Here is a 17,242-nt window from a genome sequence, read left to right on the forward strand (position 1 = left end):
CCTGCCCTAACCCTAAACTCCAAACCTAACCCCTACCCCAACCCTAACCCTAACCATAACCTAACCGTAAACCCCAAACCTAACCCTAACCTAACCCTAAACCCCAACCCTAACCCTAAACCCCAACACCAACCCTAACCCTAAACCCCAACCCCCAACCCTAACCCTAAACTCCAACCCCCAACCCTAACCCTAAACTCCAACCCTAACCCCTTGCCCTACCCCAACCCTAACCCCAACCCTAAACCCCAAACCCCAACCCCAACCCCCAACCCTAACCCTAAACCCTAACCCCAACCTCCAACCATAACCTAACCCTAAACCCCAACCCCCAACCCCTAACCCCAACCCCTAACCCTAAACCCCAACCCTAAACCCCAACCCTAACCCCAACCCTAAACCCCAACCCTAACCCTAACCTAACCCTAAACCCCAACCCTAACCCCTACACCAACCCTAACCCCAACCCTAACCCTAAACCCCAACCCTAACCCAAACCCTAACGCCTACCCCTACCCTAACCCCAACCTTAACCCTAAACCCCAACCCTAACCCCAACCCTAACCCTAAACACCAACCCTAAAGCCCAACCCTAACCCTAACCCCAACCCTAAACCCCAACCCTAACCCCAACCCTAACCCTAAACCCCAACCCTAAACCCCAACCCTAACCCTAAAGCCCAACCCTAAACCTAAACCCCAACCCTAAACCCCAACCCTAAACCCCAACCCTAACCCCAACCCTAAACCCCAACCCTAACCCTAACCTAACCCTAAACCCCAACCCTAACCCCTACACCAACCCTAACCCCAACCCTAACCCTAAACCCCAACCCTAACCCAAACCCTAACGCCTACCCCTACCCTAACCCCAACCTTAACCCTAAACCCCAACCCTAACCCCAACCCTAACCCTAAACACCAACCCTAAAGCCCAACCCTAACCCTAACCCCAACCCTAAACCCCAACCCTAACCCCAACCCTAACCCTAAACCCCAACCCTAAACCCCAACCCTAACCCTAAAGCCCAACCCTAAACCTAAACCCCAACCCTAAACCCCAACCCTAAACCCCAACCCTAACCCCAACCCTAAACCCCAACCCTAACCCTAACCTAACCCTAAACCCCAACCCTAACCCCTACACCAACCCTAACCCCAACCCTAACCCTAAACCCCAACCCTAACCCAAACCCTAACGCCTACCTCTACCCTAACCCCAACCTTAACCCTAAACCCCAACCCTAACCCCAACCCTAACCCTAAACCCCAACCCTAAAGCCCAACCCTAACCCTAAACCCCAACCCTAACCCCAACCCTAACCCTAAACCCCAACCTTAATGCCTACCCCTACTCCAACCCTAACCCTAACCTAACCCTAAACCCCAACCCTAACCTAACCCTAACCCCAACCCCAACCCTAAACCCCAACACTAACCCCAACCCTAAACCCCAAACCCCAACCCCAACCCCCAACCCTAACCCTAAACCCCAACCCCCAACCGTAACCCTAACCTAACCCTAAACCCCAACTCTAACCCTAAACCCCAACCCTAACGCCTACCCCTACCCCAACCCTAACCCTAACCTAACCCTAATCCCTCCCTTCACCTGCAGCTGCTCCACTCACCCTTTCTCTCTCTCTTCCCCTACAGCCAGGACTGTGACCCCATCCGTGTCCCCATGTCCCCCCCACCCCCCCCCCCCATAACCAGGCTGAAATCCCCCGGCACTGTGCGCCGTCTGTCCATGAACCTAAACCCCAAACCCCTAACCATACCCTAACCCTGAGCCCAAAACCTAACCCCTAACCCCTAACCCTAACCCCTAACCCTAACCCCTAAAACTAACTCTAAGCCCTAACCCTAAACTGTACTCTAAACCCCAACCCTAACCCTAGCTCCCCAAACCTCCTCTCTATCCCCCATCACAGCTCCCTAACACTAAACCCCAACCACCAACCCTAACCCTAAAGCCAACCCTAACCCCAACTCTAACTGTAAACCCTGACCCTACCTTGACCCCAACCCTAACCCTACCTTAACCCTAACCCTTCTATTGGGTAGCATTGAGTCTCCCCCTAACACTAAACCCCAACCCCCAACTATAACCCTAACCTAACCCTAAACCCCAACCCTAATCCCAACCCTAACCTAAACCTAAACCCCAACCCTACCCCTAACCCTAACCCTAACCCTAACCTAACCCCAACCCCCAAACTTAACCCTAAACCCCAACCCTAACCCTAAACCCCAACCTTAATGCCTACCCCTACCCCAACCCTAACCCTAACCTAACCCTAAACCCCAACCCTAACCTAACCCTAACCCTAAACCCCAACCTTAATGCCTACCCCTAACCCTAACCTAACCCTAAACCCCAACCCCCAACCCTAACCCCTACCCCTACCCCAGCCTTACCCTACCCCTACCCCAACCCCAACCCTAAACACCATCCCCCTCACTCACCTTTTCTCTCTCTCCCCCTACAGCCACAACTGTGACCCCATCTGTGTCCCCATGTCCCCCCTGCAGCCCCCAGGCCCCCCATCCCTTAAACAAGCTGAAATCCCCCGGCACCGTGCGCCGTCTGTCCATGAACCTAAACCCCAAACCCCAACCCTAACCCTAAACCCCAACCCTAACCCTAAACCCCAACCCCCAACCTTAACCCCTACCCCAACCCTAACCCTAAACCCCAACCATAAACCCCTACCCTAACCCCAACCCTAACCCTAAACCCCAACCCCCAACGCTAACCCCTTGCCCAACCCTAACCCTAAACCCCAACCCTAATCCTAAACACCAACCCCCAACCTTAACCCCAACCCCCAACCCTAACCCTAACCTAACACTAAACCCCAACCCTAAACCCCAACCCTAACCCCAACCCTAAACCCCAAACCCCAACCCTAACCCTAACCTAACCCTAAACCCCAACCCTAACCCCTACACCAACCCTAACCCCAACCCTAACCCTAAACTCCAACCCTAACCCCTACCCCTACCCCAACCCTAACCTAACCCTACCCCTAACCCTAACCTAACCCTAAACCCCAACCCCCAACCCTAACCCCTTGCCCTACCCTAACCCTAACCTAACCCTAAACCCCAACCCTTACCCTAAACCCCATCCCCCTCACTCACCTTTCTCTCTCTCTCTTCCCGTACAGCCAAGTCTGTGACCCCATCTGTGTCCCCATCTCCCCCCTGCAGCCCCCACCCTATAACCAAGCTGAAATCCCCCGGCACCGTGCGCCGTCTGTCCATGAACCTAAACCCCAAACCCCAAACCTAAACCCTGAGTCCAAAACCTAACCCCTAACCCTAACCCCTAAAACTAACCCTAAGCCCTAACCCTAAACTGTACTCTAAACCCCAACCCTAACCCTAGCTCCCCAAACCTCCTCTCTATCCCCCATCACAGCTCCCTAACACTAAACCCCAACCACCAACCCTAACCCTAAAGCCAACCCTAACCCCAACTCTCACCGTAAACCCTAACCCTACCTTAACCCTAACCCTTCTATTGGGTAGCATTGGGTCTCCCCCTAACACTAAACCCCAACCCCCAACTATAACCCTAACCTAACCCTAAACCCCAACCCTAATCCCAACCCTAACCTAAACCTAAACCCCAACCCTAACCCTAACCCTAACCCTAACCCTAACCCTAACCCTAACCCTACCCTAACCCTAACCCTAACCCTAACCCTAACCCTAACCCTAACCCTAACCCTAACCCTAACCCTAACCCTAACCCTAACCCTAACCCTACCCCTAACCCTAACCTAACCCCAACCCCCAAACTTAACCCTAAACCCCAACCCTAACCCTAAACCCCAACCTTAATGCCTACCCCTACCCCAACCCTAACCCTAACCTAACTCTAAACCCCAACCCTAACCTAACCCTAACCCTAAACCCCAACCTTAACGCCTACCCCTAACCCTAACCTAACCCTAAACCCCAACCCTAACCCCTACCCCTACCCCAGCCTTACCCTACCCCTACCCCAACCCCAACCCTAAACACCATCCCCCTCACTCACCTTTTCTCTCTCTCCCCCTACAGCCACAACTGTGACCCCATCTGTGTCCCCATGTCCCCCCTGCAGCCCCCAGGCCCCCCATCCCTTAAACAAGCTGAAATCCCCCGGCACCGTGCGCCGTCTGTCCATGAACCTAAACCCCAAACCCCAACCCTAACCCTAAACCCCAACCCTAACCCTAAACCCCAACCCCCAACCTTAACCCCTACCCCAACCCTAACCCTAAACCCCAACCATAAACCCCTACCCTAACCCCAACCCTAACCCTAAACCCCAACCCCCAACGCTAACCCCTTGCCCAACCCTAACCCTAAACCCCAACCCTAATCCTAAACACCAACCCCCAACCTTAACCCCAACCCCCAACCCTAACCCTAACCTAACACTAAACCCCAACCCTAAACCCCAACCCTAACCCCAACCCTAAACCCCAAACCCCAACCCTAACCCTAACCTAACCCTAAACCCCAACCCTAACCCCTACACCAACCCTAACCCCAACCCTAACCCTAAACTCCAACCCTAACCCCTACCCCTACCCCAACCCTAACCTAACCCTACCCCTAACCCTAACCTAACCCTAAACCCCAACCCCCAACCCTAACCCCTTGCCCTACCCTAACCCTAACCTAACCCTAAACCCCAACCCTTACCCTAAACCCCATCCCCCTCACTCACCTTTCTCTCTCTCTCTTCCCCTACAGCCAAGTCTGTGACCCCATCCGTGTCCCTATCTCCCCCCTGCAGCCCCCAGGCCCCCCGCCCCATAACCAAGCTGAAATCCCCCGGCACCGTGCGCCGTCTGTCCATGAACCTAAACCCCAAACCCCAACTCTAACCCAACCCTAACCCCAAACCCTACCCTAACCCTACCCTAACCCTGACCCTAAAACCAAACCCCTAACCCTAACCCCTAAACATAACCCCAACCCCAACCCCAACCCTAACCCTAACCCTAACCTAACCCTAACCCTAACCCCTACCCCAACCCCTAACCCTAAACCACAACCCTAACCCCCAACCCTAACCTAAACCCCAACCCCCAACCCTAACCCTAACCTACCCCTAAACCCCAACCCTAAACCCCAACGCCCAACCCTAAACCCCAACCCCTACCCCAACCCTAACCCTAACCTAACCCTACCCCTAACCCTAACCTAACCCTAAACCCCAACCCCCAACCCTAAACCCTAACCCTAACCCTAACCTAACCCTAAACCCCAACCCCCAACCCTAAACCCTAACCCTAACCTAACCCTAAACCCCAACCCCCAACCCTAACCCCTTGCCCTACCCTAACCCTAACCTAACCCTAAACCCCAACCCTTACCCTAAACCCCATCCCCCTCACTCACCTTTCTCTCTCTCTCTTCCCCTACAGCCAAGTCTGTGACCCCATCCGTGTCCCCATGTCCCCCCCACTCCCCCCATCCCTTAAACAAGCTGAAATCCCCCGGCACTGCGCCGTCTGTCCATGAACCTAAATCCCAAACCCCAACTCTAACCCAACCCTAACCCCAAACCCTACCCTAACCCTACCCTAACCCTGACCCTAAAACCAAACCCCTAACCCTAACCCCTAAACATAACCCCAACCCCAACCCCAACCCTAACCCTAACCCTAACCTAACCCTAACCCTAACCCCTACCCCAACCCCTAACCCTAAACCACAACCCTAACCCCCAACCCTAACCTAAACCCCAACCCCCAACCCTAACCCTAACCTACCCCTAAACCCCAACCCTAAACCCCAACGCCCAACCCCAACCCCAACCCTAACCCTAACCCTAACCCTAACCCTAACCTAACCCTGCCCCTAACCCTAACCTAACCCTAAACCCCAACCCTAACCCTAAACTCCAACGCTAACCCCTATCCCTACCCTAACCCTAAACCCCAAACATAACCCCAACCCCCAACCCTAACCCTAAACCCCAACCCTACCCCTTACCCCAAACCTAAATCCCATCCCCCCCACTCACCTTTTCTCTCTCTCTCTCCCCCTACAGCCCCATCCGTGTCCCCATGTCCCCCCTGCAGCCCCCACCCCATACCCAAGCTGAAATCCCCCGGCACCGTGCGCCGTCTGTCCATGAAGATGAAGAAACTCCCTGAATTAAGACGGAAATGGAGCCTGCGAAACCCCCGACACCGGGACCCCGAAACCAGCCCGTCCCCAAACCCCCATAAGGAATCCAGCAACGTGATAAGCCGTTATCACTTAGATACCAGCGTGATAACACCCCCCCCATCCAAACCAACCACCAAAGGGGGTTATTTAAGCGACGGAGACTCCCCCGAGCTCCCATTTAAAACACATCCAGCCCTAAATAATGAGGAATATGGGCTGGATGTGGGTGTATTTAAACCCTATTACTACAGGGAGCAGCCAAATATGGGGCAGGGGATGTCGGGGCTGGTGAACGTTCACCTCTATGGGGTGCGGGGTTGGAAGCCGCCCCGTGTGGATATAAAGGGGGTTTATTGTGAGCTGCAGGTGGATGCAGGTAATAGGGCTCGTACTGCATTGCTGCCATGTAGGGCCGCCTTCCTGCCCCTCAATCACTGCTTTAATATGGAGCTGGACGGGGCGCAGGTTATAAGGGCCGTGGTGCTGGCGAGGGAGACGGCGACGGGACGGAGCAGGATGTGCTGCCATGGGACAATAGGGCTGCAGGAGGTGTTCAGGGGTGAGTTATGGGGTTATAACCATGGGGTTATAGGGCAGGGAACAGGATGTGCTGCCATGGGACAATAGGGCTGCAGGAGGTGTTCAGGGGTGAGTTATGGGGTATAGGGGGGAAATGGGGTTATAGGGGGTTATAGGGGGTTATAGGGGGTGGGAATGGGGGTATAGGGGGTTATAGGGGAGGGAAATGGGGTATAGGGGCTTATAGGGGAGGGAAATGGGGTTATAGGGGATCATAGGTGGTGGGAATGGGGTTATAGGGGTGGAAATGGGGTTATAGGGGATTATAGGAGGTAGAAATGGGGTTATTAGGGCCGTGGTGCTGGCGAGGGAGACGGTGACGGGACGGAGCAGGATGTGCTGCCATGGGACAATAGGGCTGCAGGAGGTGTTCAGGGGTGAGTTATGGGGTATAGGGGGGGGGAAGGGGGTTATAGGGGGTTATAGGGGGTGGAAATGGGGTTATAGGGGAGGTAAATGGGGTTATAGGGGGTGGGAATGGGGTTATAGGGGGGGAAATGGGGTTATAGGGGGGGGAAATGGGGTTATAGGGGTTATAGGGGGTGGGAATGGGGTTATAGGGGATGGGAATGGGGTTATAGGGGATGGGAATGGGGTTATAGGGGAGGGAAATGGGGTTATAGGGGAGGGGAATGGGGTTATAGGGCAGGGAACAGGATGTGCTGCCATGGGACAATAGGGCTGCAGGAGGTGTTCAGGGGTGAGTTATGGGGTATAGGGGGTGGGAAGGGGGTTATAGGGGAGGGAAATGGGGTTATAGGGGGTTATAGGGGGTGGAAATGGGGTTATAGGGGGTGGAAATGGGGTTATAGGGGGTGGGAAGGGGGTTATAGGGGAGGGAAATGGGGTTATAGGGGGTGGGAATGGGGTTATAGGGGATCATAGGGGGTGGAAATGGGGTTATAGGGCAGGGAAATGGGGTTATAGGGCAGGGAAATGGGGTTATAGGGGAGGGATAATGGGGTTATAGGGGGGGAAATGGGGTTATAGGGCAGGGAAATGGGGTTATAGGGGGTGGGAATGGGGTTATAGGGGGTGGGAATGGGGGTATAGGGGGTTATAGGGGGTGGAAATGGGGTTATAGGGGGTGGGAAGGGGGTTATAGGGGATCATAGGGGGTGGGAATGGGGTTATAGGGCAGGGAACAGGATGTGCTGCCATGGGACAATAGGGCTGCAGGAGGTGTTCAGGGGTGAGTTATGGGGTATAGGGGGTGGGAAGGGGGTTATAGGGGATGGGAATGGGGTTATAGGGGATTATAGGGGATGGGAATGGGGTTATAGGGGATTATAGGGGATGGGAATGGGGTTATAGTGGAGGGAAATGGGGTTATAGGGGATTATAGGGGATGGGAAGGGGGTTATAGGGGGTGGAAATGAGGTTATAGGGGGTGGAAATGGGGTTATAGGGGGCTATAGGGGGTGGGAATGGGGTTATAGGGCAGGGAAATGGGGTTATAGGGGGTTATAGGGGGTGGGAAGGGGGTTATAGGGGAGGGAACAGGATGTGCTGCCATGGGACAATAGGGCTGCAGGAGGTGTTCAGGGGTGAGTTATGGGGTATAGGGGGGAAATGGGGTTATAGGGGGTGGGAATGGGGTTATAGGGGGTGGGAATGGGGTTATAGGGGGTGGGAATGGGGTTATAGGGGATTATAGGGGGTGGGAATGGGGTTATAGGGGAGGGAAATGGGGTTATAGGGGGTGGGAATGGGGTTATAGGGGATGATAGGGGGTGGAAATGGGGTTATAGGGGGTGGAAATGGGGTTATAGGGGGTTATAGGGCAGGGAAATGGGGTTATAGGGCAGGGAACAGGATGTGCTGCCATGGGACAATAGGGCTGCAGGAGGTGTTCAGGGGTGAGTTATGGGGTATAGGGGGTGGGAATGGGGTTATAGGGGGTGGGAATGGAGTTATAGGGGGTTATAGGGGAGGGAAATGGGGTTATAGGGGGTTATAGGGGGTGGGAATGGGGTTATAGGGGGTTATAGGGGAGGGAAATGGGGTTATAGGGGGGGGAAATGGGGTTATAGGGGATTATAGGGGGTGGAAATGGGGTTATAGGGGAGGGAAATGGGGTTATAGGGGAGGGAAATGGGGTTATAGGGGAGGGATAATGGGGTTATAGGGGGTTATAGAGGATGGGAAGGGGGTTATAGGGGGTGGGAATGGGGTTATAGGGGGTGGGAATGGGGTTATAGGGGATGGGAATGGGGTTATAGGGGATTATAGGGGGTGGGAATGGGGTTATAGGGGATGGGAATGGGGTTATAGGGGATGGGAATGGGGTTATAGGGGATTATAGGGGGTGGAAATGGGGTTATAGGGGGTGATAGGGGGTGGGAAGGGGGTTATAGGGCAGGAAAATGGGGTTATAGGGGATCATAGGGGGTGGAAATGGGGTTATAGGGGAGGGAAATGGGGTTATAGGGCAGGGAAATGGGGCTATAGGGGATGGAAATGGGGTTATAGGGGAGGGAAATGGGGTTATAGGGGATTATAGGGGGTGGGAATGGGGTTATAGGGGATGGAAATGGGGTTATAGGGGATGGGAAATGGGGTTATAGGGGAGGGAAATGGGGTTATAGGGGGGGAAATGGGGTTATAGGGGAGGGAAATGGGGTTATAGGGGATGGAAATGGGGTTATAGGGCAGGGAAATGGGGTTATAGGGGATTATAGGGGGTGGGAATGGGGTTATAGGGGAGGGAAATGGGGTTATAGGGGGTGGAAATGGGGTTATAGGGGTGAGTTAATGGGGTTATAGGGCAGGGAGATGGTGTTATAGGGGATGGAAATGGGGCTATAGGGCAGGGAAATGGGCTTATAGGTCAGGGAGGGGTTGGCAAGCATTGATTTGGGGTTTTGCTATAGGGTCTGTCAATGGGTTTATAAGGCAGGGAGAGTAATGGGGTTTGGGGTTGGAAATGGGTTTATAGGGTAGGAAGAATAAAAGGGTATGGGGTTGGAAATCATTGGGTTATAGGGTAGGGGTTGGAAATGGGTTTATAGGGTAGGGAGGGTAATAGGGTTTTGCTATAGGGCCTCTCATTGGGTTTATAGGGTAGGGAGGGTAATAGGGTTTTGCTATAGGGCCTGTCATTGGGTTTATAGGGTAGGGAGGGTAATAGGGTTTTGCTATAGGGTCTGTCATTGGGTTTATAGGGTAGGGAGGGTAATAGGGTTTTGCTATAGGGTCTGTCAATGGGTTTATAGGGTAGGGAGGGTAATAGGGTTTTGCTATAGGGCCTGTCATTGGGTTTATAGGGTAGGGAGGGTAATAGGGTTTTGCTATAGGGTCTGTCAATGGGTTTATAGGGTAGGGAGGGTAATAGGGTTTTGCTATAGGGCCTGTCATTGGGTTTATAGGGTAGGAAGAATAAAAGGGTTTTGGGTTGGCAAGCATTGATTTAGGGTTTTGCTTTTAGGGGCTGGAAATGGGTTTATAGGGCCGGGAGAGTAATGGGGTTTGGGGTTGGAAAGCATTGGGTTATAGGGCAGGGGCTGGAAATGGGTTTATAGGGTAGGGGAGTAAAAGGGTTTTGGGTTGGAAATGGGTTTATAAGGCAGGGAGCGTAATAGGGTTTTGGGTTGGAAAGCATTGGTTTAGGGTTTTGCTTATAGGGGTTTTGCTTATAGGGGTTAGAAGTAGGTTTATAAGGCAGGGAGAGTAATGGGGTTCGGGGGTGGGAATGGGGCTATAGGGGGTGGGAGTGGGGTTATAGGGGATGGAAATGGGGTTATAGGGCAGGGAAATGGGGTTATAGGGGATGGAAATGGGGTTATAGGGGGTGGAAATGGGGTTATAGGGGGTGGAAATGGGGTTATAGGGGGTGGAAATGGGGTTATAGGGCAGGGAGGGTAATAGGGTTTTGGGTTGGGAAGCATTGAGTTATAAGGCAGGGGTTGGAAATGGGGTTATAGGGGATGGAAATGGGGTTATAGGGGGTGGGAATGGGGTTATAGGGGTGAGTTAATGGCGTTATAGGGCAGGGAATTGAGGTTATAGGGGATTATAGGGGTTGGAAATGGGGTTATAGGGGGTGGAAATGGGGTTATAGGGAGGGATATGGGGTTATAGGGGATCATAGGGCGTGGAAATGGGGTTATAGGGCAGGGAAATAGGGTTATAGGGGATTATAGGGGGTGGAAATGGGGTTATAGGGGAGGGAAATGGGGTTATAGGGGATGGAATTGGTCTTATAGGGGTTGGGAATGGGGTCTTAGGGGGTGGGAATGGGGCTATAGGGCAGGGAAATGGGGTTATAGGGGGTGGGAATGGGGTTATAGGGGGGGAAATGGGGTTATAGGGGATTATAGGAGGTGGGAATGGGGTTATAGGGCAGGGAAATGAGGTTATAAGGGATCATAGGGGGTGGGAATGGGGTTATAGGGGATGGAAATGGGGTTATGGGGCAGGGAAACGGGGTTATAGGGGAGGGAGAGTAATAGGGTTTTGGGTTGGAAATGGGTTTATAGGGTAGGAAGAGTAATAGGGTTTTGCTTATAGGGTCTGTCAATGGGTTTGTAATGCAGGGATGTTTGATGTTCTATTGCTCTGTCCCCATCCAGGCAGCCGGGCCCAACACGTGGCCGTTGAGCTCCAGCCCCGTGGGATCCTTTATTCCAAACTGACCCTATTAGAACAACGGGACGGAGCCGCCGAACCCAAAGTGTTCGGGGTCGAATTGGGGCAGTTGGTGGAAAGGGAGAAAACGGGGACGAAAGTGCCAATAATCGTCCAGAAATGTGTGAGGGAGATCGAGAGCAGGGGGCTCAAGGTGAGGGGGGGGATATGGGGCAGTCTATGGGGCTGGGAATGGGGCTATGGGGCACACTATGGGGCTGGGAATGGGGGTATGGGGTTATGGGGTGGGAATGGGGTTATGGGGTGGGAATGGGGCTATGGGGCTGGGAATGGGGCTATGGGGCACTCTATGGGGCAGTCTATGGGGCTGGGGGGGGATATGGGGCAGTCTATGGGGCTGGGGGGGGATATGGGGCACTCTATGGGGCTGGGGGGGGATATGGGGCACTCTATGGGGCTGGGAATGGGGTTATGGGGTGGGGATATCCAGCTATGGGGCAGTCTATGGGGCTGGGGGGGGATATGGGGTGGGAATGGGGTTATGGGGTGGGAATGGGGGGGTTATGGGGTGGGAATGGGGTTATGGGGTGGGGATACCCAGCTATAGGGGGGTTATGGGGTGGGAATTGGGGGTTATGGGGTGGGGATACCCAGCTATAGGGGGGGTTATGGGGTGGGAATGGGGCTGGGGGGGGATATGGGGTGGGAATGGGGTTATGGGGTGGTGATACCCAGCTATAGGGGGGGGGGTCTATGGGGTTGGGAATGGGATTATGGGGTGGGAATGGGGTTATGGGGTGGGGATACCCAGCTATAGGGGGGGTTATAGGGTGGGAATGGGGCTGGGGGGGGATATGGGGTGGGAATGGGTGAGTTATGGGGTGGGGATACCCAGCTATAGGGGGTGGTGATACCCAGCTATAGGGGGGGGGGTCTATGGGGCTGGGAATGGGGTTATGGGGTGGGGATACCGAGCTATAGAGGGGTTATGGGGTGGGAATGGGGTTATGGAGTGGGGATACCCAGCTATAGGGTGGCTGTGGGGTGGGAATGGGGGGGTTATGGGGCTGGGAATGGGGTTATGGGGCTGGGAATGGGGTTATGGGGTGGGGATACCCAGCTATAGGGGGGGTTATGGGGTGGGAATGGGGTTATGGGGTGGGGATACCCAGCTATAGGGGGGGTTATGGGGTGGGAATGGGGTTATGGGGTGGGAATGGGGGGTTATGGGGTGGGGATACCCAGCTATAGAGGGGTTATGGGGTGGGAATGGGGTTATGGGGTGGGAATGGGGGTGTTATGGGGTGGTGATACCCAGCTATAGGGGGATTGTGGGGTGGGAATGGGGGGGTTATGGGGCGGTGATACCCAGCTATGGGGCAGGGTTATGGGGCTGGTTGTGGGGTGGTTATGGGGCTGGCTGTGGGTCCATTGCCCCATATCCCCCCATTCAGGTTGTGGGGCTGGTTATGGGGCTGGCTGTGGGTCCATTGCCCCATATCCCCCCATTCAGGTTGTGGGGCTGGTTATGGGGCTGGCTGTGGGGTTGTTATGGGGCTGGCTGTAGGTCCATCCCTGCCCCACATCCCCCCATTCAGGTTGTGGGGCTGTACCGTCTCTGTGGTTATGGGGTGGTTATGGGGCTGGTTGTGGGGTGGTTATGGGGTGGTTATGGGGCTGGTTATGGGGTGGTTATGGGGCTGGTTATGGGGTGGTTATGGGGTGGTTATGGGGCTGGCTGTGGGTCCATTGCCCCATATCGCCCCATTCAGGTTGTGGGGCTGTACCGTCTCTGTGGTTATGGGGCTGGTTGTGGGGTGGTTATGGGGCTGGCTGTGGGTTGTTATGGGGCTGGCTGTGGGTCCATTGCCCCATATCCCCCCATTCAGGTTATGGGGTGGTTATGGGGCTGGCTGTGGGTCCATTGCCCCATATCCCCCCATTCAGGTTATGGGGTTGTTATGGGGCTGGCTGTGGGTCCATTGCCCCATATCCCCCCATTCAGGTTATGGGGTGGTTATGGGGCTGGCTGTGGGTTGTTATGGGGCTGGTTATGGGGTGGTTATGGGGCTGGCTGTGGGTCCATCCCTGCCCCACATCCCCCCATTCAGGTGTGGGGCTGTACCGTCTCTGTGGGTCGGCCTCCATTAAGAAGGAGCTTCGTGACGCCTTCGAGGCCGACAGCGGCAGCGTCACCTTATCAGAGCAGCTGTACCCGGATATCAACGTTATCACTGGTCAGTGACCCCCAGAAACCCCCAGACCCATTAGCGACCCCATAGACCCCCCCTCATAGACCCCCCCCCCCCATAAACCCCCTTTATCAACCCAATAGACCCCCCTGATGCCCCCCCCCCAATTAACCCCATTATCAACCCAATAGACCCCCTTGATGCCCCCCCCCCCCCATAGACCCCCATTATCAACCCAATAGACCCCCCTGATGTCCCCCCCCCCATAAACCCCCATTATCAACCCAATAGACCCCCCTGATGCCCCCCCCATAGACCCCCTTTATCAACCCTATAGACCCCCCTGATGCCTCCCCCCAATAAGCCCCCCCCAAACCCATCCCCCCCCCACCCCATCAACCCAATAGCCCCCCCTAATGCCCCCCCCCCCATAGACCCCCATTATCAACCCAATAGACCCCCCCGATGCCCCCCCCAATGAACCCCCCCCATAAACCCCCCCAAACCCATCCCCCCCCCACCCCATCAACCCAATAGACCCCCCTGATGCCCCCCCCATAATAAACCCCCTTTATCAACCCAATAGACCCCCTTAAGCCTCCCCCCCTATAAGCCCCCTTTATCAACCCCATAGACCACCCTAATACCCTAATGTGTCCCCCCCCATAGACCCCCCTTTATCAACCCAGTAGACCCCCCCGATGCCCCCCCCATATGTACCCCCCCCCCATAAAACCCCCCCTAACCCATCCCCCCCCCACCCCATCAACCCAATAGACCCCCCTGATGCCCCCCCCCCAATAAACCCCCCCAAACCCATCCCCCCACCCCATCAACCCAATAGACCCCCCCGATGCCCCCCCATAAACCCCCTGTATCAACCCAATAGACCCCCCTGATCCCCCCCCCCCATAAACCCCCTTTATCAACCCAATAGACTCCCCTTGATGTCCCCCCCCCATAAACCCCCAGACCCATTAGTGACCCTATAGACCACCCTAATGACCCCCCCCATAGACCCCCTTATCAACCCAATAGACCCCCCTTATGCCTCCCCCCAATAAGCCCCCCCCAAACCCATCCCCCCCCCACCCCGTCAACCCAATAGACCCCCCTAATGCCCCCCACGCATAGACCCCCATTATCAACCCAATAGACCCCCTTAAGCCCCCCCCCATAAACCCCCTTTATCAACCAAGGAGACCCCCCTCATGTCCCCCCCCCATAGACCCCCTTTATCAACCCCATAGACAACCCTAATGTGTCCCCCCCCCATAGACCCCCTTATCAACCCAATAGACCCCCTTGATGTCCCCCCCCCATAAACCCCCTGACCCATTAGCGACCCTATAGACCACCCTAATGACCCCCCATATACCCCCATTATCAACCCAATAGACCCCCATATGCCCCCCCCATAAAACCCCCCCAAACCCATCCCTCCCCCACCCCATCACCCCAATAGACCCCCTTAAGCCCCCCCCCATAGACCCCCTTTATCAACCCAATAGACCCCCTTGATGTCCCCCCCCCATAGACCCCCTTTATCAACCCCATAGACAACCCAAATGTGTGTCCCCCCATAGACCCCCTTTATCAACCCAATAGACCCCCCTGATGCCCCCCCACCCCCATAGACCCCCATTATCAACCCAACAGACCACCCTAATGTCCCCCACCCCCATAGACCCCCATTATCAACCCAATAGACCCCCTGATGCCCCCCCCCCAATAAACACCCCCTCCAAATAAGTCCCCCCCAAACCCATCCCCCCCCACCCCATCAACCCAATAGACCCCCCTTAATCCCCCCCCCATATACCCCCTTTATCAACCCAATAGACCCCCTGATGCCCCCCCCATAGACCCCCTTTATCAACCCAATAGACCCCCTGATGCCCCCCCCAATAAACCCCCCCAAACCCATCCCCCCCCCACCCCATTAACCCAATAGACCCCCCTGATGCCCCCCCTATAGACCCCCCCCCAATAAACCCCCCCCAAACCCATCCTCCCCCCACCCCATCAACCCAATAGACCCCCCTGACCACCCCCCCCATAGACCCCCCCCCCAATAAACCCCCCCCCAAACCCATCCCCCCCCACCCCATCAACCCAATGGACCCCCCTGATGCTCCCCCCCATATAGACCCCCCCCAATAAACCCCCCCAAAACCCATCCCCCCCCCTTTATCAACCCAATATCCCCCCCCTGATGCCCCCCCCCCAATAAGACCCCCCAAACCCATCCCCCCCACCCCATTAACCCAATAGACCCCCCTTAATCCCCCCCCCCATAGACCCCCTTTATCAACCCAATAGACCCCCCTGATGCCCCCCCCCAATAAACCCCCCTCAAACCCATCCCCCCCCCACCCCATCAACCCAATAGACCCCCCTGACCCTCCCCACCCCCATAGACCCCCTTTATCAACCTAATAGACCCCCCTCATGTCCCCCCCCATCCCCAATCCCATCCCCCCCCTTTATCAACCCAATAGACCCCCCTGATGCCCCCCCCATAAACCCCCCCCCAATAAACCCCCCCAAACCCATCCCCCCCCCACCACATCAACCCAATAGACCCCCCTGATGCCCCCCCATAGACCCCCTTTATCAACCCAATAGACCCCCCTGATCCCCCCCCCCATAAACCCCCTTTATCAACCCAATAGACCCCCCTGATGCCCCCCCAATAAACCCCCCCCCATAAAACCCCCCCAAACCCATCCCCCCCACCTCATCAACCCCATAGACCCCCTTAAGCCCCCCCCATAAACCCCCTTTATCAACCCAATAGACCCCCCCCTGATGCCCCCCCCAATAAACCCCCCCCAAATAAGTCCCCCCCCAAACCCATCCCCCCCACCCCATCAACCCAATAGACCCCCCTTAATCCCCCCCCCATATACCCCCATTATCAACCCAATAGACCCCCCTGATGCCCCCCCCAATAAACCCCCGCCCAATAAACCCATCCCCCCCCCTTATCAACCCAATAGACCCCCCTATGCCCCCCCCCATAAACCCCCTTTATCAACCCAATAGACCCCCCTGATGCCCCCCCCCCATAGAACCCCCCCAAACTAATCCCCCCCCACCCCATCAACCTAATAGACCCCCGTTAATCCCCCCCCCCATAGACCCCCTTTATCAACCCAATAGACCCCCCTGATACCCCCCCCATAACCCCCCCCCCACCCCAAACCCATCTGCCCCCCTTTATCAACCCAATGGACCCCCCTGATGCCCCCCCCAATAACCCCCCCAGTAACCCCCCCCCAAACCCATCCCCCCCCTTTATCAACCAAGGAGACCCCCCTGATGCCCCCCCCCAATAAACCCCCATTATCAACCCAATAGACCCCCCTGATCCCCCCCCCATAGACCCCCTTTATCAACCCAATAGACCCCCCTGATGCCCCCCCCATAGACCCCCTTTATCAACCCCATAGACAACCCTAATGTGCCCCCTCCCCCATAGACCCCCTTTATCAACCCCATAGACAACCCTAATGTGCCCCCTCCCCCATAGACCCCTTTATCAACCCAATAGACCCCCCTGATGCCCCCCCCAATAAACCCCCCCCAATAAACCCCCCCCAAACCCATCCCCCCCCCCTTTATCAACCCAATAGACCCCCCTGATGCCCCCCCCAATAAACCACCCCCCCAAACCCATCCCCCCCCCCACCCCATCA

The 17,242-nt window shown here is 55.6% G+C and overlaps 1 protein-coding gene across 1 annotated transcript in view; it reads left to right on the forward strand.

Annotated features, from left to right (window-relative positions):
• SYDE1 (synapse defective Rho GTPase activating protein 1) overlaps positions 1–17,242 on the forward strand; it is a 62,776-nt gene that overhangs the window by 9,227 nt on the left and 36,307 nt on the right. Inside the window, exons 3-5 of the mRNA XM_085534358.1 lie at positions 1,657–1,671; positions 6,059–6,742; positions 11,334–11,542. Coding sequence (XP_085390484.1) covers positions 1,657–1,671; positions 6,059–6,742; positions 11,334–11,542 — 908 coding nt within the window. The remainder of the gene's footprint in view (positions 1–1,656; positions 1,672–6,058; positions 6,743–11,333; positions 11,543–17,242) is intronic.

The sequence above is a fragment of the Coturnix japonica genome, unplaced genomic scaffold (genome assembly GCF_054131305.1).
Source record: "Coturnix japonica strain WE unplaced genomic scaffold, WE-NBRP24 Scf081, whole genome shotgun sequence".
Lineage (NCBI taxonomy): Eukaryota > Metazoa > Chordata > Aves > Galliformes > Phasianidae > Coturnix > Coturnix japonica.